Raw genomic sequence first — 24,265 nt, forward strand, 5'->3', positions numbered from 1 at the left:
AATTATATAATTTGTGTATATATTGTAATAATATAATAATATAATATCCCAGAGATAGCACAGAATATTATCATAAATATTTATAAATATTTTAGAAATTTATTTTTAGAAAATATTTTTTAGAGATTACATAATTATTTTTCATAAATCATTTAGGGATGATATAAAAATTATTATCAACAATATATAGAAGATATTTTTAAAATTTACTGAAAAATATTTATGATATATGAACTCGAAATATTTTTTATTTCTATTTTTTAATAATAATAGTGTAAGTATTTATTTTAAATATTTTCATAAATATTTATCATAATTTTTTTTACATCTTAAAAAAGTTTAACAGCTCATATAATTTTCCTTTTAGATAGAAGTTCCTAAAGTAATCTTTACGTATATATGATTACTTTAGGGACAGTCCCCAAAGTAATCCATTTGTATACAAAATAATGAGGACGGTCCTGAAAGTAATCGCTTGTCCCCAAAGTAATCGGAATATATAAGATTTTTTCCTCAAAATAACCGATTTGTATATATATATACACTTCTCGCAAAAATTAAAGGAACAAAAAAATTTTCTAAATTTTTTGCCAATTTTCAACAGGCTGTATTTTAGTGAAAAATGGTCGTACAGGAAATAAAAAAACATAGCTTTTGAAGCTTGAAGACTCTAGTTTTAGAATTTTTTGGTTAAAAATTTTTTTGAGCACCGGTAGCCATGCAATTCTTGGATAAAGCACGAAGAAAAAATTTTCAAAATTTTTTACATTTTTTTTTCGCTCTACGGGCATGAAAAAAATTTTTCGAGCTAAACCAATGCATAGGTCGCATAGCCTGTTCATTCAGCTTCAATTTGCTTTTTTCGGAAGTCAGATACGACTATTTGTCTTCGAGATATCGAATTTTGAATGCAAAAGGATCCTTTTTCACTCAACTGCCGATATCTCTGAAACTACTGGTCGCCTAGCGAGCTGACGAGCGGTTTCGTTTTCTGCAGAAAATTTCCTACAAAAATCTGTCATGGTTGATTGAAAAAAAAATTTTGTCCCACCTGAAACGGTAACGTGAAAAAAAAGCAAAAAAATGCCATTTTCCCCTTTTTTGGTAAATCGACTGTGTCTTCGACAATATTGGGGCAAAAGCTTAGGTTAGAAGAAAATTTTACAGTCTAATGTACCCCAAAGACCCCCCTAAATTTTTAGATCGATCGGTTCAGCGGTTTCTCCGGACCGATTGATTGAAATTTTGAAAAAATTAAGGGAACAAGACTTTGTTCCTTAAATTTGACCTAATCTTTTTAAAATTCAATAATTTCATTTTTTTTTACTTTTTACTCAATTTTGAGTTTTTTGAAGATTGAGTAACAAAAAAAAATCTAAAAAAATTTTTTCAAAAATTTTTATTCAAAAACATTACATTGTTGAGGCATCCTGCAATGAGTCCTGACCTGAATCCGATAGAGCACGTCTGGGACATATTGGGCCGCCGATTGCGTCAAAATTATCCGAATCTGAATAATTTGGCAGCATTAGAGAACGCTTTGATAAGAATTTGGCGTCAGATCCCTCAACAGATGATCCGAAATTGCATTTCGAATATGCGACAAAGATTGCAAGCTGTGATTAGGAGTAGAGGCGGGAACACTCGATACTGAACACGAGACACACACACTTTACACACACACACACACACACACACACACACACACACACACACACACACACACACACACACACACACACACACACACACACACACACACACACACTTTAGAAAATGAGTTTGGAGTCGCAAAATACTGTGGAGCTGACGAACCACGGGGTCTCATTTTTTTCGAAGAATCATTAACACACGTGCGTAAGCACAAAAGAAGCGTAAATCCGACCGTGCAACCTCCACGTGGTATGCTTTGGATAACGCTAATGCCGGCGGTAAATCAATCATCAATCAAAATTTTCGTCAGAAAGTTTGATTTTCTTAAAAACGAAAAAAAAAATTTTTTTTTCAAATTTTTTTTTAAATTTTCAAAAAAAAATTTTTGAAAATTTTCGAAATTTTTGAAAAAATTTTTTTAGATTTTTTGTTGTTACTTAATCTTCAAAAAACTGAAAATTGAGTAAAAAGTAAAAAAAAAATGAAATTATTGAATTTTAAAAAGATTAGGTCAAATTTAAGGAACAAAATCTTGTTCCCTTAATTTTTTCAAAATTTCAATCAATCGGTCCGGGGAAACCGCTGAACCGATCGATCTAAAAATTTAGGGGGGTCTTTGGGGTACATTAGACTGTAAAATTTTCTTCTAACCTAAGCTTTTGCCCCAATATTGTCGAAGACACAGTCGATTTACCAAAAAAGGGAAAAATGGCATTTTTTTGCTCTTTTTTCACGTTACCGTTTCAGGTGGGACAAAATTTTTTTTTCAATCAACCATGACAGATTTTTGTAGGAAATTTTCTACAGAAAACGAAACCGCTCGTCAGCTCGCTAGGCGACCAGTAGTTTCAGAGATATCGGCAGTTGAGTGAAAAAGGGTCCTTTTGCATTCAAAATTCGATATCTCGAAGACAAATAGTCGTATCTGACTTCCGAAAAAAGCAAATTGAAGCTGAATGAACAGGCTATGCGACCTATGCATTGGTTTAGCTCGAAAAATTTTTTTCATGCCCGTAGAGCGAAAAAAAAAATGTAAAAAATTTTGAAAATTTTTTCTTCGTGCTTTATCCAAGAATTGCATGGCTACCGGTGCTCAGAAAAATTTTTAACCAAAAAATTCTAAAACTAGAGTCTTCAAGCTTCAAAAGCTAGGTTTTTCATTTCCTGTACGACCATTTTTCACTAAAATACAGCTTGTTGAAAATTGGCAAAAAATTTAGAAAATTTTTTTGTTCCTTTAATTTTTGCGAGAAGTGTATATTACATGTAATAATGCATATACGGAAAATACATACATACAGTGTACATATCATATCCATATGTATATACTATGAAACTTCTGTGTACATTAACCCGGTTTCATTTCACATTCATTGTATGTATTACATCAAGAAAGTATATACCTAGAATATGCAATATACATAAATGTATGTGCAATGTATGTACTAAGTATATTTTTATGTTTTGTGGGTAGTATTCCATATCTCTGTACAGATTCAATACTCGCAATACTTCTTTCCTTTTCAATAAATTGTTAATTTGTTCATTATTTGAAAAACTTGTGCTTATAACATGATTGGTAGAACTCTATGGGTGACAAACTTATATCGACAAGAATTGTGTCACATAATTGTTTAGTTATTAAAATGAAACAAAATAATTCATAACCTTCTTCTCCCGTCTACTTTATTTATAAAGATAAATATGCGATCACAAATTTAATTGAATTACACATTTTTAGATTAATCATGGGAAGTCACAAACATGCTGTAGATATATATATGGAAGCTGAAAAAATATCCATTTTACCCGATTGGGAAATATATCATGGCCTCGGCAAGTTTCTTGCAACTTTTTTATAATAAAACATCTTTATTGTTATGTATAATTAGTAATGTTTTATAAATTTACAAATGCGTGCACACACATCAAAATGCACCTTCATTAGATATTCTGTATAAATAAGTAACTACGGGACTGTCCCGATTGCGCACATAAATGATCGGATACAATAGTATTTTACGATCGGACACAGTCCCGATTGAACATGTACCCGGTTGGACACAGTCCCGATTGCACACGGAACCGATTACACACGATACTATGTCCGACCGTTTATGTGCGCAATTGAGCCTCACTCGTAATTACACATTTCAAGCACATTCTCACTATGTCTTAAAATAAAGTTAAATAACGATTATTTTCTTCTTTTTTTTGTTCTACTTATAGAATGAAATTGTTAATTTATCTTTTTTTCAGGCGAAGCTTACGTAAAATTGAATCAATTACAAGAGGGCAAAAAACATTTTAAACGATCAACAGAATTAACCAAAAATGAATTGCCCAATATCGATCTCGCGAGACTCTATCTTTTAGATGATATGATTCCAGAGGCTAAAAACGCCTATACGGTGGCTTTGAAGTAAGTATCCAGAAAACCAAATCTTTGAAAGCAGCTCAAAAATCTGGTATTAACCATTGTTAGCAAAAAGCTACAAATTGCACGCAAAATAGTATCAAAATGTCAACAAAAATATAATAAATTTATTGGATATCAATCACATAACTTTGTGACTTTTCACTTTTCTCTCACTTTTTACTATATCTATTCTGCATAAACATTTATAAACTACAGGACAAAATTAGAGGAACAAAAGTTTGAAGTAGCGCCATGTTCGTAAAAGTTGAGCAAAAAATCTGAATTTTTTATATAATACAGCCCAAAGTGTTGACTTGACCCCTGCAAAATCTCTCCGCTGTGGGTCCAATAGTTTCGGAGTTATACCCCTCGAAGCAACTTCCGGTCAAAAATGAAAGTTGCAAGGTTGTAACTTGGAAAGTACAGGATAATCTGATGCAAAAAATGAACCAGAAAAATTCGGAAATGGGCTAAGCCGGATCTGTAAATGTCGCTCAGAGTGTCCCTGGTGCGCCCTAATACCCCATTCCTTTTCAACCCTGATTTGCAACCCCTTAGGACTGACAGTGGTGACAGCGCTTTGCGTCGCGTCCGTCCAACCGAGGACAACTCTCTAGCGCGGCTCAGCTTTAAAACCGTTACATATCGAAGGTCTCACCTTTCTATGACCTTTATCACCCCGCGAGGTTGAGTTGGACAACCACCTCTAACACTAATCAGCACTCGCAGGTGCCTCCATGCGTCCGAAAAATTTGGAAATGTGCTAAGCCAGTTCTATAAGTGTCGCTCAGAGTGTCCCTGGTGCGCCCTGATATCCCTATCCTTTTTCAACCCTTATTTGCAACCCCTTAAGATTGACAGCGTTTTGCGTCGCGTCCGTCTAACCGAGGACAATTCTTTAGCACCGCTTGGCTTTAAAACCGTTAAATGTCGGAGGTCTCACTTTTCTGTGACCCTTACCATCTCGCGAGGATGGGTTGGGCAACCACCCCTAACAATAATAAGCAAAACAAAGAAATTGTTGATTGAATTTGTTTTGCTTTAACAATGTTTTGTTGTTCTACAAGCAACATAAAAAACAAAAAATATGGAGAGAATGTGAAAGATTACATGGAAAAGTAATGCGTTTTTTATGGGAAACAAAAAGAGCGCAGGAACAAACAGAACGCAGACGAAGAGTCAGCTGGAAGAGGCATGAAAGCAAAGAAAGATGCATATAAAGAAAATCTAGGAAGAGAAGGAAACCTAACACAAAAAGAGGGGATGAAAAGAAAATGGCTGGGAAAACAAGGATTTTTTTTATCTCGAATGCAAGTTGTGCCTTGAAGCGATCACCTGTAGCCTAGCGCAACCGCGACACGCTGTCCGATTGAAGAAGTAGCAGGTAGAGATTAAAAGGGGTGAATTTCGTGCGTGGTTAGAAAGGAGTGCCAGAGATCTCTACAGGTGCGATTCAGCCCATTTCCGAATTTTCCGGACGCATGAAAACACCTGCGAGTGCTAATTAGTGTAGTTGTCTAACCCACCCTCGCGGGATGGTAAGAGTCATAGAAAGGTAAGACCTTCGACATTTAACGGTTTTAAAGCCAAGCGGTACTAGAGAATTGTTCTCGATTGGACGGACGTGACGCAAAACGCTGTCACCACTGTTAGTCCTAAGGAGTTGCAAATAAGGGTTGAAAAAAAAGGGGGTATCAGGGCGCACCAAGGACGCTTTGAGCAACACCTACAGAACCGGCTTAGCCCATTTCCGAATTTTTCTGGTTCGTTTTTCGCATCAGATTATTCTGTACTTTCCAAGTTACAATCTTGCAACTTTTGTTTTTGACCGGGAGTTGCTTCGAGAGACATAACTCCGAAACTGCTGGAACTACAGCGGGGAGACTTTTTAGGGGTCAAGTCAACACTTTGGGCTATATCATATAAAAAATTCAGATTTTTTGCTCAACTTTTACAAACAACTATTGTGGCGATACTTCAAACTTTTGTTCCTTTAATTTTGTCCTGTAGTTTATATTATTCACGCAATTACATGTAAACATATAAGTGAAAAGTATAAATTACTAAATATGATTAGTATACAAATATTAAAGAAAATTATTAATATTAATACTCGTGGTAATTCTACGCACGTCATCACCTTAAAAATACGTGACACCTTGTAATACTTTTCTCGTGAACTTTTTCGGTAGTAAGCTTTATAATAACGTAAAAATTCACGTAAAAAATGTTGGGAATGGCTCACTTAGACACGTAATCACTTGGACAATATAATTGGAAACAGTGCAGACGGTCACGTTGTAAATGAACACAAAATAATGCACACGGTTCAAATGGACGCGGTTTATTTGGACACAGGAATTTTGTACACCGCAAAGTTGTACACCGTACATTTCTGCACCGTAACCGTGGCTGCACACACACACACACACACACACACACACACACACACACACACACACACACACGCACGCACGCACGCACGCACGCACGCACGCACGCACGCACGCACGCACGCACGCACACACGCACACACGCACGCACGCACGCACGCACGCACGCACACACGCACGCACGCGCACACACACACACACACACACACACACACACACACACACACGGGGGTGCAAGGGTGACTTTCCCCTCCGCACCCAGCCCGTCGGTAGGGGTACCTTGAAAAGTCGCAACCCATGTAATAAGTCCGTTTGTTACTTTATTCGTTTGTTACTGTATCCATTTGGTCTGTGTGTATTTGGTCTGTGATCATTTGGTCTGTGCGCATTTAGTCTGTGTCCGTTTCGCACTGTGTACGTTTGTTACTGTGTCCATTTCGCACTGTGTCCGTTTGTTACTGTATCCGTTTGGTCTGTGTCCGTTTGTTACTGTGTCCGTTTATTACTGTGCGCATCTGAGATGTTCTCTTTATTAATGCAAAAAGACATAAAATTAATTTTGATCTTTTTCTTCACGCACAGTGGAAATTCCCGGAACATCGACGCAGCAACAGAATTAGGTCTTTTATATCTTAGAATTGGAGATATGCAACGAGCATTTCAGGAATTTGGAGTAGCTTTGGCTCATTCGCCTAATTGCGTGCAGGCAATTTTACCTATGGCTTATGTAATGCAAGTACGTATTTATCGAGAAACATGATAGTATATCGAGCTAATTGAACTTAATTTGTTGAATTGTCCATAATTACAATGTTACATCCAGCCTTATAAAATTTAACTCTATTTTGTTCGGTTATTAAGAGACAACCAAACTAGCAATTTATATGAAACTCCTTTATTGCAACGTTTCGGTCATGGGTTTTGGCCCTTATCAAGCAAGATCTAAAATATTAGTTTTGAGGAATTCATTAACGTTGAAAAGAATTAAGGCATTGAAAGCCGTGTAAACGGTGATATGATAACAACTTTTTTGTAGATTACATACGTTAACGCTTGGTGATAGTAGCTAGATCCGATATAAAATTATGCCAGAAATGTCATGTGTCCAAAAAAAAACTAATAATGAGAGGAAAAAGAATTAACATACAAGAGTTAAAAATAACACAGGCACAAAAAAAATGGTTGGTCCGGCGGACTAGACTAGTCAATCCTTATGTATTTCGACCTGCTAAATTCGAATCCGAGGTCAGAATTGCAAAGTTAGCTTGCATTTTCTAACCTCAAAAAAAAAAAAAATTTTTTTTATGTTGGTCCGGCGGACCAGACTGGTCAATCTTTATGTATTTTGACCCGCTGAATCCGAATCCAATGTCAGAATTGCAAAGTTAGCTCGCATTTCCTAACCTCAAAAAAAATTTTTTTCTTAAATGTTGGTCCGGCGGACCAGACTTTTTTTGTTTTACGAGGTGGGAATACATTTACGCATACTTTCACCGCTGATGTCTCACGGGCGAGGGTTATGTGGGACTCACGGTTTTGTGAGTGGGAGGCTTTTTCTCACTCACGTGCAATACCCGTACTACCCACTAAATCCACCTCAGATGGCCGAGACAACGCAAAATGGAAGGCCCTCCAGGATGGCTATCCAGCATAACTGTCAGAGGGCCCCCCCGCGCTGGTGCGCCCTGTTGGCGACGCGCTTCGCACCGAGGGAGCGGAGCGGGTGTCTCCACTTAGAGGACCCCGCCTCCCCCCCGGTCCGTGTTGATCGGACTCTAGTGGCCCTTGTTTGGAGCGGGGGAGACTCGTTGTTGTTTGTCTCCCCCGCCGCCACTACACTTCCTCCCCAAAATGATGGCGAGAGGGAAGAGGGAGGATGTTGATAATTCCCCCGGAGGGTTTTACCTCTCTCGTCGGGAGGACGGGGCCCCGTGCAACCACCGTCCCCGCGACGGCCCGCGTTGCCTAACCCCTGGGGACCGGGCCCTCAGCGGGCGTGTTTCCGAGGCCCGGAAGGAGGGTCGCTTTTATTCTGACGACCCCGATCGTCCCTCTAGGCCAGTCTCCTCGCTCTCATTCACGTCGCGCGCAGATCACGCGCCCACGTCTCCCCCGCTATCCGGAGGACATCCTCGGCTCCTTCCCGCCGCCCACCTCCGGCCCGTGCGTGGCTGTGGCCCGGTTGTGGTCTTTGTCGCCCCGGCTCGATGGACGGCCGCGACACCGGCGGGGAGCTTTCTCCTCTCCTGATCCTTTCGGCCTGCTCCTTCCGTGACATGACGATCTCGCAGAAGGAGAAGGCCACCTCCCATGCCGTCTCGTCCCTCAGCATGGCTCGAATAAGCGTGCTGAGGGACAACTCCTCGCCGGGCAGTAACTTTGCCAGTAGAGCACCGCACCTCCCACGCTCCAGAGCTCACGCTCCCACGCCGGACATGTGGAGCGCGGTGCCCCCTTTTCCCCCAGATCTTCTACGCAGTGGTGGCAGCAGGTCGTGCATTCCTTCCGAATTCGACACAGGAACTCCCCAAAGCAACCGTGCCCGGTGAGAACCTGCACCATCCGGAAGGACACCCTTCCCACCAGACTAGTCTATTCTTATGTATTTTGACCCGCTGAATCCAAATCCAAGGTCAGAATTGCTGAATTGGCTTATTTTTTCCTAACCTCAAAAAACACTTTGTAAAAGCAGTTTGGATCACAAATGTATAATAATCCGGAGCGTGCAGGCATACGTAACCACATTACCCGGGGAAAATTTAATACGTATGATAAGTTTGAGCTTCTGTGAATGAAGAGCGTAGAAAATTCACTCCCTTTCTCTATTATATCTAACTCTTTTATTCTCGAAGATTCTGTGCAATGGTTTTCTTTTAAGTTTTTTTCCTGTCACAGAGACGTCACGTTTGAGCGTCCAGCAGAAATCAGCCATCATATTCACATCCCACTTGCCTTGATATCGATACTCCATCTCTTTAATGTTCTGATAAAACCTTTCTCCCTGTTCTTGACTATAATTATCTAGATTTTCTGGGAAGTAGTCGATATGAGAATCTAAGAAATGCAACTTAAGATTCATTAGGCAACTTAGTTTTTTATAGTTCTCCATCATTTCCGCTACCCTTTCTCTGTAATCTTGACTTTTGTGGTTTCCTAGAAAATTTTCCCCGGGTAATGTGGTTACGCAAGCCTACACATTCCGGATTATACATTTGTGATCCAAACTGCTTTTACAAAGTATTTTTTGATGTTAGGAAGAAATGAGCCAATTCAGCAATTCTGACCTTGAATTTGGATTCAGCGGGTCAAAATACATAAAAATAGACTATTCTGGTCCGCCGGACCAACATTAAAAACTTTTTTTTTTTTTAGGTTAAAGTAAAATGTGCCAATTTAGAAATTCTGACCTTGGATTTGGATTCAGCGGGTCAAAATATATAAAAATAGATTAGTCTGGTCTGCCAGACTAACATTAAAAAAAAAATTTTTTTTGAGGTTAGGAAATGCGAGCTAACTTTGCAATACTGACTTTGGATTCGGGTTCAGCGGGTCAATATACATAAGGATAGACTAGTCTGGTCCACCGGACTATCATTAAAAAAGAAATTTTTTGAGGTTAGGAAATGCGAGCTAACTTTGCAATTCTGACCTTGGATTCAGATTCAGCGGGTTGAAATAAGGATTGACTAGTCTAGTGCGTCGGACCAACCACTTTTTTTTTGTGTGCCTGTGTAATTAATGCTCAAGAGCAGCGAAAAACTTACATGCCTGGATGTTAAAATATAATTGTGTGTAACGTTTATGATCATCTCGAAAAACGACGGTAAACGTACACAACGATAACTTCGCACAGAAAGTGAATAGAATAATGGCACAATAAAAATTAAAAATTTAACAGTCAATCGCGTCTGTATAGCACGAAACTAGTACAGTAACTAGCGTGTATTCAGTGTCAGCGGAAAGTTAGATAGATAATGTTTTGAAAATTAGCGAGAAAAACAAAGGCAAAGTTTTATGATTAGATTTATGACTCTGTCTTATATACAATTTAGGTTTTCCGTGTCTTTTTTCAATAGTGTGATAGTGTTGTCGAATTTTTTTTGTAAAACATTTCCGGTACTTCTCTTTTCTTTGTATGTTTCTCTTTGTGAAGGATCGTGGGAGAATCCCAATTAAAATTATGTACATGGGATAGGCGTTGTTTGCTCACAACCGAATGGTTGTTTTCGTTCTTTTTATGTTCATTAATGCGAGTTTCAAGATGTCTCTTTGTCTATTTAATATAAGAGACATCACAATTAATGCAATTAAGTTTGTTGTATACAAGTTCGGTTTTTTTTAAATTAGTTAAGTTGTCTTTGCCTCTCTTAATAATTATGTCAAGTTTTTTCGGTATTGTGTATATAGTACATCTAATCTGTTTTTATTTAGTGTAAGCCGAACATTTTCACTAACGCCCTTTATGTAGGGGACCGTGACATGCATACGGGGATCGAAAGATTTCTGTGTCCTATTAGAGTTTCGACCAAGTGCTATCTTTGTTCGGAATGAGGAGTGGTCGTAAAAACTTAAATAAATGATGAAGTTTTACGTAAAATTAACAAAAGTATTTATTCTAATGACAAAAAAAAATTTTTTAAATATAAATAAGCGCTGAAGTCGTGATTTGACAATTTTGTAATAACAGTGGTATAATCGAATTTAAAGCGCATAGTGAGCATGTATATATTTGTACAGATATTATATAAGTATATGGTAGGCGGAGAAAGAGAAACAAAAAGATTGTTTTATTTTAATTCTATAGTTATAACGGTAAACGCGAAACAAGAAAATTCCGAAAGGTTTACTAAATGGTTACGTGAGGATGCTTGAAGTCGTAAGAAGATAAGGGATCACACGCGGTATCCTCAAGGTCGTGAGAGGGTAAAGGGTGGATGTTGAGAATCGCATGCGGGATCCTCGAGATCGAAAAAAAATGAAGAATGTTGAGAATCGCATACGGGATCCTCGAGATTGAAAGAAGATGAAGAATGTTGAGAATTGCACACAGAATCCTCGAGGTTTGGTACAGGTGAGCAGAATTTGCGAAAATCACACTCGGAATTCATGAGGTTCGGAGAAAGAAGGGGGGCGAAAAACTCTAAGAGAGAATTATTTATAAATAACAGGAGCGTGTCTTAAAGAATTAAAATGGAAGGGAGTGAGATGTGATCGTGGGACTTACTCATAGGAGCGGCTCTTAAAGACTAAAAACCGGAAAGGAGTAGATGAGTAACGTGAAAACAAAAGAAAGGAATTGTGATTGTGGGACTTACTCATTATTGGTTCTCGAACAAATCTGTCAGAACTGAATAGATTTCTTGACCGGATGGAACGGCACTTAGGTTTATTCGCGCACTGATTCTACATGATTATATTCTATGACAACTATTGCTATAACAACCTTTTACTAACTTCATATTACTTTCCTACTGTTATTTCCATCACTGCTGTTTTATTTTCTTTAACTAATTAACTGGGTAACTAACTGCTAACTGATAGTGTTTTGGATGACTCTCACTGATTTTACTCTCTCTCTCTCTCTCTCTCTCTCTCTCTCTCTCTCTCTCTCTCTCTCTCTCTCTCTCTCGCTACTAATTACTTTATGGTTCTCTTCAAGATTTGGTATTATATATACAGAGTCTTACAGAGGAAAAATCCAGATGCAGGTGGTTCAAGTATTTTAATTGGTAGGATTTTTTTTTTCGTTCATTAAGAACAAGTTTGTTCAAAGGCAATTGAGCGTTTCTCGATCCTGTGCATTGTATTCTACAGACATATCAACATTTGTTGGTATAGTTGTGTCGTCAGTTTTACCAGTGTTATACTTTTTATATCGCATCAAATAAAATTCTCTTATATTAATCTCAGGAGGGCGGCAAGTAATCAATTTATCCTGCTGACATCTTCGCGCAGAGAACAGAGTAATTATGATTTTGCAGAAGATGAGTTCTCCAAACAGAGCAAGACATCTGCACGGCATTAAGTGCCGGAATTGAATCAAGTAACAATTAACGAGATTTCATTCTTCGCTTTAAATTGTTAAAATTAAAGCGGCGTTTTGCCAGATTTTGTTTTTAAACACTCACGTGATCTATTTAAATTATTATTCAAATAATTTATTTCAATTTATTCTTTTGTCTAAGCATTTATTATTTTATATTTATATATTTCTTTTGATAGAAAAGGAAAAACTTCTAAAACACTATGATTAATTTGTCTTGTAATAATATTTAAATTTAAAAATTACTTTATTTTGGCAATATGGAACAGTGTTATGTAATAAGTTTTCGTAACATTATATTTTACACAAATGTGCAGTATAAATTTAAAACTTAAATTAATGTTTAGTATAAAACAATAAAGATACAAAATTATTATAATAATACATGTAATTTTAATATCGATGAAAATATTGATAGAAAAAAAAGTTTCTTAATTATGAATTCCTATATTCTATAATGCCTGATTCGCTTAAGTTATATGTATTTTCTTGATTATTTTTCTACTTCGTTTTGTAATTTAACTTTGGTTTATATATGAAGAAAAGACACGCAATTACGGCATGGTCACTTATCGTATTTATCATTCATTCGACTTGTCACGCGAAATTTCTAAACGGGATATTTTGTTTTGACGCAATAGTAATATGCAGTAAAACTATTACTTACATTATAGAATCTTATCAAACTAAGATTTTATTAGGCTTATAAACAAGGTTGAATGTATGCAACTATATTTCGTTAAATTGAGTTAAAGCTTGTAGCTTAGTTAAAACCTCACAATTTAGATTGAAGTGAATATATTGATTTTTCAACACAAATATTTTCTTTTACAAATTTTAGGAACATTTTCAATTTTAGAAAAAAATTAATAATTAAAAGTACTTAATTTTTTTTGTATTTTTGTTATCTATTTATTTATTTTTTATTTAATTACACAGGCACACAAAAAAAGTGGTTGGTCCGGCGGACTAGACTAGTCAATTCTTATGTATTTCGATCCGCTGAATCCGATCCAAGGTCAGAATTGCAAAGTTAGCTCGCATTTCCTAACCCCAACAAAATTTTTTTTTAAATGTTGGTCCGGCAAATCAGACTAGTCAATCCTTATGTATTTTAACCCGCTGAATCCGAATCCAAGGATAGAATTGCAAAATTAGTTTGCATTTCCTAACCTCAAAAAAAATTTTTTTTTAATGTTGGCGGACCAAACAAATCTATCCTTATGTATTTTAAACCGCTGAATCCAAATCCAAGGTCAAAATTGCTGAATTGGCTCATTTTATCCTAACCTCAAAAAAATATTTTTTTAAAATCTTGGTTCGGCGGATCAGACTAATCTATTTTTATGTATTTTAATCCGCTGAATCCAAATTTAGTGTCAAAATTGTTGCATTGGCTCATTTTTTCCTAACCTCAAAAAAAATTTTTTTTAAATTTTGGTCCGGCGGACCAGACTAGTCTATTTTTATGTATTTTGACCCGTTAAATCCAAATTCAAGGTCAGAATTGCTGAAATGGCTCATTTTTTCCTAACCTCAAAAAACACCTTGTAAAAGCAATTTGGATCACAAATGTATAATCCGGAACGTGCAGGCTTGCGTAACCACATTACCCGGGGAAAATTTTCTAGGAAACCACAAAAGTGAAGATTACAGAGAAAGGGTAGCGGAAATGATGGAAAACTATAGAAAACTAGGTTGCCTAATGAATCTTAAGTTGCATTTCTTAGATTCTCATATCGACTACTTTCCAGAAAATCTAGGTGATTATAGTGAAGAACATGGAGAAAGATTTCATCAGGACATCAAGGAGATGTAGTATCGATATCAAGGCAAGTAGGATGTGAATATTATGGCTGATTTTTTCTGGACGCTCAAACGTGATGTCTCTGTGAAAGGAAAGAAACTTAAGAGAAAGCCATTGCACAGAACCTTCGAGAATAAAAGAGTTGTATATAATAGAGAAAGGGAGTGAATTTTCTACGCTATTCATTCACAGAAACTCAAACTTATCATACCCAGTGAACACATTTTATAGCGGCAATATAACATGGAAGTTACAAGTAATGTAACATTGTTATTCTTGTGATATGTAGGTGCTATATGACATGGAAATAACCTGTTACGTAATATTTGTTATATGCAAGTGATATAGCTGTTATACATCGTTTTGGCGTTACAGTTATTCAACAAAAATTGTATAATCGTAACATAACACGTTCATATCAATGTTATTACAGAACGATGTGTCGTAGTTGACTCAAAAATCAGACAACATTATAACATCCTGAATGACAGATCTATTTGATAATAAAAAAAGTTATTATAAAGATAATGTTTTCAAAAATAACGGTTTGTCTACAATTACTGCGCACAAAAAATGCACAAAATCGAAATTCATCATGGCATGTGCTGAACAAAAACAGAATAATAAATGTATACTATTCAATTTTTCTTAGAATTACGATCTATATAGTTAACCATCTAATTAATCATTTGAACGCTTCAAAGATTAATGCTAAATAGATTGCAATTTCCATCAAATTATTAAGGTTATGGAAAAAGATAAATTTAACAATGAAATTAATAAGTAAATAAATTAATGCTATTTATTTTTAATGTTTTGCAAAATTTAAATGCTTTTATGAAAAATAATATAATTGCGTCAGATTATAACATATAGGTATATATAGACAATAACAAGTACCCATATCAATGAGTTAAATTGGCATTGCAGATAGAGTACAAGGTTCGTAATCCTAAGGTCTCGGGTTCAAAACCTACCAGCGGCAAATAAGAATAAAATAAAATTATATAATTTAAATTTAATTAATTAATAAAAATTTGTTCTAAATTTAGTATGTACTGTTGATAAAAATAATTTAAAAAAAAATGAAATTTTTAATTTAAATTTTTATTTCATCTATCATTTATCAAGACTCCATGAAGCCTCTGTTAATGATCCACAAAACATCCATCAGTCATCCATCAAGGTTCCGTGAAGCCTCTATTAATAATCCACACAACGTCTAATAGACCTCTTTGACGATGTCTAATGGAGGTCTAATAGACGTACGCAATGCGGAACTGTGGATTTCTAATGGCTCTATATTGGACGTCTAATGGACGTCCACTGGAAGTTCAAACTTTCATGGCAGACGTCTAATGGACGTCTATATAATGGAGGTTTCTATGTGGGTAAGGTTAAGAATTTCATCGCCATTAATTTCATTGCTGTTTAATTCTTCTTTATGTTTCGATTTTCGTTTCCGCATAAATTTTTCTATTATCTTCTGTGATTGGATTTCCATTGATACAAAGATTTTTGAAAGTGATTTATTTTTCTTTTTGGAGTTATAGAATTTCCTTGCATTATAAAATTTATAAGAGCCGTGAATATTCGGTTTGGCCGTCGACGTGAAAGCATGGCCGTGAAAGTGGCCTTGTGATTTTCTGCGCTTGGGGTTATCGTAATAAATCCATTTTCCTTCCCCAGTCACAATACGATGCAGAAATCTCTTCCGTCTTTGCCTTGCAAGCCGCTGTTCACAAGCAAACAAATGCTGTTCAATATCTCTCGACTTCAACTCGTACGGCACACAATTTCCTTGCTTTTGAATCCCATGACTTTCAGGCGTTTTGAAATGGCTTGTTGAGTCACTCCCAATGATCCTGTCAATTTTTTTTGCGTTTGACACGAGTCTTGGTCAAGTAATGCCTCAAGTTTTGCATCTTCGAAAACCTTCTCTCTTCCACCGACATGTCGGTCTTCGACGTCAAAATCACCGTTTCTTGATTAATTAGGATTAGATACCGTATTCTTGAAGCGTTGAAACCATTCTCGACACGTTCTTTCACTAATAGCGACTTCACCATACGTATTTGAGAGCATTCGATGAGCCTCAGCCGCAGATTTCTTTATACTAAAGCAAAAAATTAAAACCTCCCGCAAATGACGAGAATTTGGTTCGTAAGCTGTCATTTTCAATCAAGGATAACTTTATGATGCAGACACAAATCAATTAATATTTCGATGGCGTTACGTTTACAAATGCCTGAGCTTATTGTATGATGTCTACGATCTATTTATTTCGACCACCACTTACCCCTACAGTCATCTATTGGAAAACGGCGGAAGCAAAGTTGTACACCTAATATGTTCTTCTTCTATTACGTTTTCAGTTTCATTTATAATTCCGTCTTCGTCATTTTTCAAATTTATGTTATAGTTGTTGTCCATTTTATTTTTATTATTAATATTTTTTTTTATTTTTTCCTTGTAAATTTTATTAGTGGCTTCATGATCATCAAATAATAAGGATTTAAGACGTAGGATTGGTACCTGGACTTTTATTTTTTTGTCTAAGTTATTTATATAACTTAGACAAAAAATTTATATAACATTTAAATACGCTTTTCCTGAGATAACTTTCGCATATAATTTCTGTCGCATAGATTCCATGCGCTTTTTTAAATCTAGGTATGTACCCGATTTCTATTTCTCGGGGTCCTCTCCTAATATAAAATGGTGATTTTAATCGCGGTGCTGCTATAATTTTAGGTGAAAAAAAGGGTATATTAATTCCTAAAATGTCTAAATGTCCCTTTCCATAATTTATTTTTGCGGAAGTTTGTTAAAGAAAGTCATCGTCTTGGTTGTAAGATTGGCTGTAAAATTGGAAAATCGTTAGTTACAATGTAAAAAGTTATTTCCTTTTCGGAAAGAGGTAAAATAATTTATTTTAGAGTGTAAGTTGGATTATCATTTAATTCTAATATGTTGTCGTAATTAATCGTTTTTTATTTTTGGGCACAAAATTTTCTTTAATTAAATTTGGTTCAAAACCTGTATCTAACGCAAAAGTTATAGAAAAAGTGTTGATTCACAAATTTTTATCTGAACAGTAGGCGGACGACTACGTTTGTCAAAGTTTATCATTACGGGTCGGAATTCCCAACCGTTTTTGTTAACATTTTCTGTGAGGTCCATGGATGTGGAACTCGTTCGGTCCCATATTGCACACCTGATTTCGAAGAAGTGGCCTTTACTTGGACACAGTACAATTGGGCACAGTGCAAATGGACACGTTGCAAATGGATACAAAATAATGTACACCGTACATTTCTACAACCCCCCCTCCCGCACTCACCCCGTCAGTAGAGGTGCCCTAAACAGAAGAGTATAGAAATGTACGGTGTATAACTTTGCGGTGTACAAAACTGTGCGGTGTACAAAATTCCTGTGTGCAAATAAACCGTGTCCATTTGAACCGTGTACATTAGTGTGTATCCATTTGCAACGTGTCCATCTACACTGTGTCCAATCGTACTGTGTCCAAGTGAGCCAATCCCACTTCGAAGGAGCCGTCGGAGTTTTTCAGCTCATTCATATAATTATTACTCGTGATACATAGTTTACAATTTTTAAGAAGATGCCCTTGTTATTTATAATAGTGACAGAATAATGAATCTACAGATACTGCGGTTTGTTCTAATTTAGATCGACAATCCTCAGCTATGTGCCCAAAGTTATAACAAGTTTGACATGCAATATTTGATTTTTTATTTATGTTATATTGTCCATTTTGTTTTTTCTAACAATTATTAACCGTGTGACCCGGTTTATTACACCATTAACAGATTACATAGGATCTATTTTGTTCATTAGCTTTATAAATTTTACAAAATTTAGCACGGTGACCGGGTTTAGAACATAAGTGGCAAATGATTTAATTTTCTTGTACTACATTAACAGGTTGTTAAGTTTGAGCATCGCGAAAGCGACATTTGTCGGTTGTATGCACGCGCGTTTTGTAAATTTGACATTGGATTTGAGTTCTACAATTAGAGGCTGAATGTCTCTTATTATAACACAAAACTGGCAATTTTCTCATAACTAGTTAATACTTTGATTTTTACCTGAAATATCATCCTGATCGTAAATATGCCATTGTACGGAGCTCTCTTTCTATCTACAGCTATATTTCCAAGCGTCTAAAAATTTTTTTATTCCTGGTTTAATTTCTAACTTTAATTTTTTAATAAAACATTTATTTATGACGTTTTGATATTTTTTAGAAAAAGAACATTTCTGAAATTTTATTTAATAATTTTACTGTTTGCGTGATTTTTACTCGATTTACGAAGATGACCGTTTTTTTGTTGATAAATATAACCTAGTTCTCTTTGTAAAACGTTTTTAGATCAACCAAAATTTAGCTCTAAATATTTTGTTAATTGAGTGCTGTGACGTGGCGCGTCCGGCCGCGCTCGTCACCAGGGCGTAAGTCCAACCGAGGGGGTCGGTTTGGGGCTCCTCCTCGCCGAGCCGAGAGGGGACGCGACTCTGTTTTAATTATTTTCTTCTAGTTTTCGTGATACCGTATTAGGATATTTAGGATTTAAGGCGCCGAGTGAGGGCTCATTTTTTATTGTACAAAGAACGAAAGAGGAGCAGCCGTCGGGGGCAATCGCATCGCGAGCAATCGACAGTGGGCGAGGTGCCCCGCCAAGAGTTTTCCCGCCGAGCCGTCCGTCGAGCCCCGCTGCTTGTTACCGCCCTGAGCCGCAAAGATACCGTTGCCGCAAGTAAACCGTGGCAGCAAGGATACCGCATGGCGACATAAAAGATTCTTGGGAGAAATCACGCCGAAGGCACGCCACCGGGCTGCAGACCGGGGGAGCGACCGTCAAACTGTCAACCGCCCGCTACCCAGATCGGTTTGGTCACGGCATGGCCAGCCGGACCAACCGAAAACGGCAGAGCCAGAGCGCTCTCATCGGCAGAAGTCGTCACGCGCGGACTACGAGGCATGTGGAGAGGCGATGCGGCGCAGCATGGGATCGAGGCGTGCGGATCGACCGAAAATCGAAGCACGTGCATGCGCGGCGGCTCGAGCCGGCCGGCGCGGGACCGGGGCTCCTCACTGTTCGACAAGCCGTATCAGCGTGCGTTTCGAGCCCCAAGTTACCGCCATCGTTATCGCTACGAACTTCTGAGACCAGGACACCGTTTACTTTGTAAGGCCATCACTCGGCAGCCATCGATACGTAAGATTCGGATAAGGCGGTCAACCCTCGTGCGGGACCGGATACCGGATACCGTGCTGATTGTAAGATCGGTCATCCGAAATCCGATACCGTTAGTGTTATTGTTGTGTAAAGTAACTCGAAGCAAAGAGTAGAGTTTTGTGGCCGCACGAGGGCTTGGACCGACCGGCCCCGAATATTTGATAACGTGAGTGCGTCCCTCTCGGACTACGCCGGTGCCGAGAGTCATAGTTATATTAGAATCCATTGTTACCGTGAATTGTTTCCGCAATTATTAATTTTGTCTCTGTTCAAGCGGAGAGCCTCGTCGGCCTCCCGCCTCGTATTATCAATTTTATAGTTTCCGCATCTCTGTATCTCTAATTCGTTTCCGTCTCTATCAAAGTTATACTCGTGAATTAATTGTGTGTAGACACTTTGAGTAAAGCTCATTGTCATTGTTACCGTTTTTCACTATCACTACAGAAACACAATATAACTCTTTAATTGTTCAACAAGTTGAGTACCGAATCTTTCTACGACCTGCCTCGATCCGACATCTTCACACTTTCCGTCTCAATAATAATCACGCCACTCTACCGCCTAGAGTAAAGAGCTACCGGCACTTGTAACGCTTTCTAGTTGGTTACCGCATTATCGCTAATTATTGTGTGGCGCGAGAAGTCGCGCCTGGCGCCCAAAATTTAGAGCATTGGGAAGTTACCGTTCCTGCGAGTTACCGCTATCGTGTCAAGAGCAATCTCGCCCGATATATTTGGGGGATACCGTATACCAGTTACCGCTATCGTATCGAGAGCAATCTCGATCGATATATTGGGGGGATACCGTATGCAAGTTACCGTTATCGCTTCGAGAGCAATCTCGATCGATATTGGGGGATACCGTATGCAAGTTACCGATACCATATCGAGAGCATTCTCGAGGAATACCGAAGATACCGTTCTCGTAAACTATCGAATCTAACTAAGAAAGCGTTACTCGTTACCGTCTATAAAGATTACCGTTTAATTGGGCGTAGCCCTCTCGGACCTGGCGGTTCCCGGGGGAAAGCAACGTTGCAGTGCATTATAGAAACATTCATTTTGAATAATACGCACTTTGCTTATAATTCTTCTGTTCTACTAATTTTGCGTAAATTAAAATTTGACCTCTGCAGCCAAAATAGAATTTACCCCCTTTTTTTTCGATTACATATTTTGGCCGTTAAATAAAGGAATGGCCATCACAGGCCATTCCTTTATTTAACTATATTACAATATAGCAAGGAATTTGAATTTGTTATTATTTTAATTTGTTTATTTTCAGGAATATATCTAGTTTCATGTCCTGAATCGTTACTCTTTCAAGTATACGCATTATTAAAGGTATTTAGTTTGATACAATTTTCACATGCAATTTTGTCTACAAGACGTACTGCAAAAAAAAAAGAATTAATTTGTCTGGGAAAATTCAGAGAATTATTTATTAGGAACGAAAGTATATAGTTGAATATTGCCTGAGTTTCGTTTAATTATCTAACGTAATTTTATACAAATTATTGACTTCAGCATTATATTAAAATTGACCTCATTTTATTTCTTCTCAAAGATAGCACCTTTTTCATTCCAGACGAGTCCCCAAAATTTTAATGTCTGTTACGTCCAGCCTTATAGGATTTAACTCTATTTAGTAGGACAGATGTTTCAGGGAGAACAGATAAGGCAGGGAAGGACGTAACAAAACGTAGAATTCCTGTAGACACACAAATTAAAAAAGGGTAGGTGCCTCGGGTCGAACACACCTTTTGTGACAGAAAAATGTGGGTCAGCGTGCCGGTAAGCTCATTATAAGCCGTTTTCGAGTCGTGTGTCTGTCGGTACAAGTTTTGAGTCAACAAATTGAATCGCTTTAACTCGAGATCGGACCAAGTGCTATCTTTGTTCGGGATAAGGGGAGATAGTAAAAACTTAAATAAATTATAAAGTTTTATGAAAAATTAACAAAAATATTTATTCTAATAACAAAAAAAATTTTTTTTTACACAAATATTTATCAAAGGAATCCGACCTATTGCGTAGGTCGGATTCCTTCGATAAATCTTCCCTTTGGGTTTAAAAAGGTAAATAATTCTTTACCGTGCTAGACATGCTACGGTATGGTTTGATGGAGGAAACGGGTATTTATTTTTTGCTAATGTTTTCTTTATTATTCATTTTTTGTAAAGAAACGTGAAACCTTGCTTCAAACGTGACTTTGTCCTTGTATTTCTACGTTTTAGAATTTATTGTTTGTTGACTTATTCAAAAGGAGCTGAGATTATCAATTTGATTGTTTCGTCCATCCATGTTTTCATCACGTTTCTAACAGACTGATTCTAGGCGCATAAAAAAAATTGTAGGAGTCAGTTGAAACGGAATTTTTTTTGTAATCTTATTTGTTTCTCTGAGGAAAGGAAATCGTGGAGTCTGCCGGACGTAACACATGTTTTTGAGAAAAAAAATCGTCTCAAAATAAAATGAAGGATACGATGTTTTAAACACAAAAATTTTTTATTAGTACACATTTTCTCTGTCGACCCTCTCTCCTTGTCTCGCACGCACGCACGCACGCACACACGCACGCACGCACGCACGCACGTACGCACAGATATATATATATATATATATTATTTAAAAAAAACAATAAGTAATACTTTTTGTATACCGAAAATTTAGGCTATTTTCAAACTGCTGGAACTTAACAAAAAATCATTGCAGAAACAAAATCTAAAAAGCGATTAAAACGTTTTTTTCAAACGCTTCTTGGCGATTCAATTATTTTTTGTTTAATTGTAAAACTTAGTCTATCTTATTTTTAGAACCATAAGACATTGTTTAAGCAAAAATTCAATTTAAAAAAAAATCTACTGTGGTGTTACCCCTCAATTGAATTTCTGTAAAGGATAATAAATTAAATTAGAGACCTCAAAAATAATATATTGGTTATAGCTTAAACGTTTCAAAACCAAACTCATTAATTAGTCACCAAAATACTGTTAAGTAACAATGTCTCTAATGGCATTTTTTTTTTTCATATATGATTGTCTTTTTGATAATGAGGGAGGTCGGATTTATCCAGAGATCAGGTTCCCTTATATAAATATTATTTTGTTATATTATGACATACATTTTAGCTTATTTTATTTTTAAAATTTTATTTCTATTAATCATTATTGTAGACTATTATTATAGCAATAAACATATTACTAGTGAAAAACATTAACTTTCGGCTTATTTAAAAAAATAAAATGTAAAATACTCTAAATTTGCTGAAAAAGTTTTTTAACGCTATTATTTCTAAGTGCTCAAATATTTGCGAGTATTTATATTCAATATTTTAGAATTATAAAAGTTCACACTCAAATAATTTAACAAATACCATAGTTAAATCTTGAGAACAACACTCAAAAGTTTAAAGTTTACTCATTTATTGAGTGTCATATCCAAGTTAAGAATATATTTTTAAAGTATTAAACGTTAGGTGTTCAAACTTAAATGTGAATATTTAGTCGTTGGGTGTACACACACTAAAACGGTTTGACTGTAGCCATTTAACTTTCAATGTGAATAATTAAAATTGAAAGTAAACTTCCAAAATTAAGTGTTAACACTTAAACTTAAGTGTATACTCTATTTATGGTAAACTCAAGTGCACACTTATATTTAAGTATTTTTTCCATAAAAAAAAATAAAAAAAATAGACCTTTTTTTAAATGAATAATTGTTCATAATGTTCATGCAATGGCCAATAAGTTGAAGAATATTTTCTGAAAGTTTCATTGAAATCAGTCGAGTAGTTTTCGAGTAATCCGTCCCGGCGTGAAAAATTTAGCGTTTCAAGAAAAATGCGTTTACAGTTAACACGATCGCGTTTAACACGACCGTTAAATTCAAACAAACAAACATAAACAAACAAATAAACATAAAGTAACTTGCACATTCTTCTGTCTTTGTCCTCTTTCCATCGTTATAAAAAAGATCGACGATTAAGCGCCAGCCGCATGCCGTATACTTACACTCTCCGCTCAGAGCGTTTCACTTTTTGAACGGAAATAACATAAAAGGAAGTCTCAAATCGGTTTTTGATATTTTTTTTTCATATTCTACGGAAGATTTCCTAAGTTTAAGCAAAAAAAAATTGCTAAAAAATTTTGATCTACACGAGTTTCTCGCTGTTCCGTTGGAACACAGCCAACCCCAATAATATTGAGCGAGCGCTGACTCGCCCGGGATTTGTCGATCGAAGAGACGTCGATCGGCAATCATTCGCGGGCGAGTCCCCTCTTCGCAGCACACCCGATTTTCTCGAGCGTCACCGGCGGCGCTGCTGCGGAGAGACGGGGGCTTGTGGACCGGCCGGCCACGAGCTCTCACTCTCTTCCGGGCAACCGATAGATTCAGTCTTCTTAGATTCAGTGCTTATCGTGCTCAGTGATACGATCAAATCCATTTCGAGAAAACGTGCTAGTGCAGACTTTGGCTACCTAGCCGCGCTTACATATTTCACGCGAGATTCGGATTCTTTTAGACTATCCACGCGCGGCCGCGCTTATAGCCGGCCCGCGAGGAGGCCGAGCCTCCCCTTTGCGTCGCGATCTCTAAGATCCGACTCACGGGAACCGCACTTCCCGCCATTGCGTCGCGATCTCTGTGATCCGACTCGTTGGGATCTGCGTATCCCATTCGCACA

General features: G+C 36.9%; 1 protein-coding gene across 2 annotated transcripts in view; it reads left to right on the plus strand.

The window, feature by feature from the left end:
* LOC105836806 (Bardet-Biedl syndrome 4 protein homolog) overlaps window positions 1-24,265 on the plus strand; it is a 222,488-nt gene that overhangs the window by 90,578 nt on the left and 107,645 nt on the right. For both annotated transcript variants that reach the window (XM_036291581.1, XM_036291580.1), the window contains exons 4-6: window positions 3,395-3,489; window positions 3,913-4,075; window positions 7,048-7,201. In XM_036291581.1, coding sequence (XP_036147474.1) covers window positions 3,395-3,489; window positions 3,913-4,075; window positions 7,048-7,201 — 412 coding nt within the window. The remainder of the gene's footprint in view (window positions 1-3,394; window positions 3,490-3,912; window positions 4,076-7,047; window positions 7,202-24,265) is intronic.

This window comes from Monomorium pharaonis, chromosome 8 (genome assembly GCF_013373865.1).
Source record: "Monomorium pharaonis isolate MP-MQ-018 chromosome 8, ASM1337386v2, whole genome shotgun sequence".
NCBI lineage: Eukaryota > Metazoa > Arthropoda > Insecta > Hymenoptera > Formicidae > Monomorium > Monomorium pharaonis.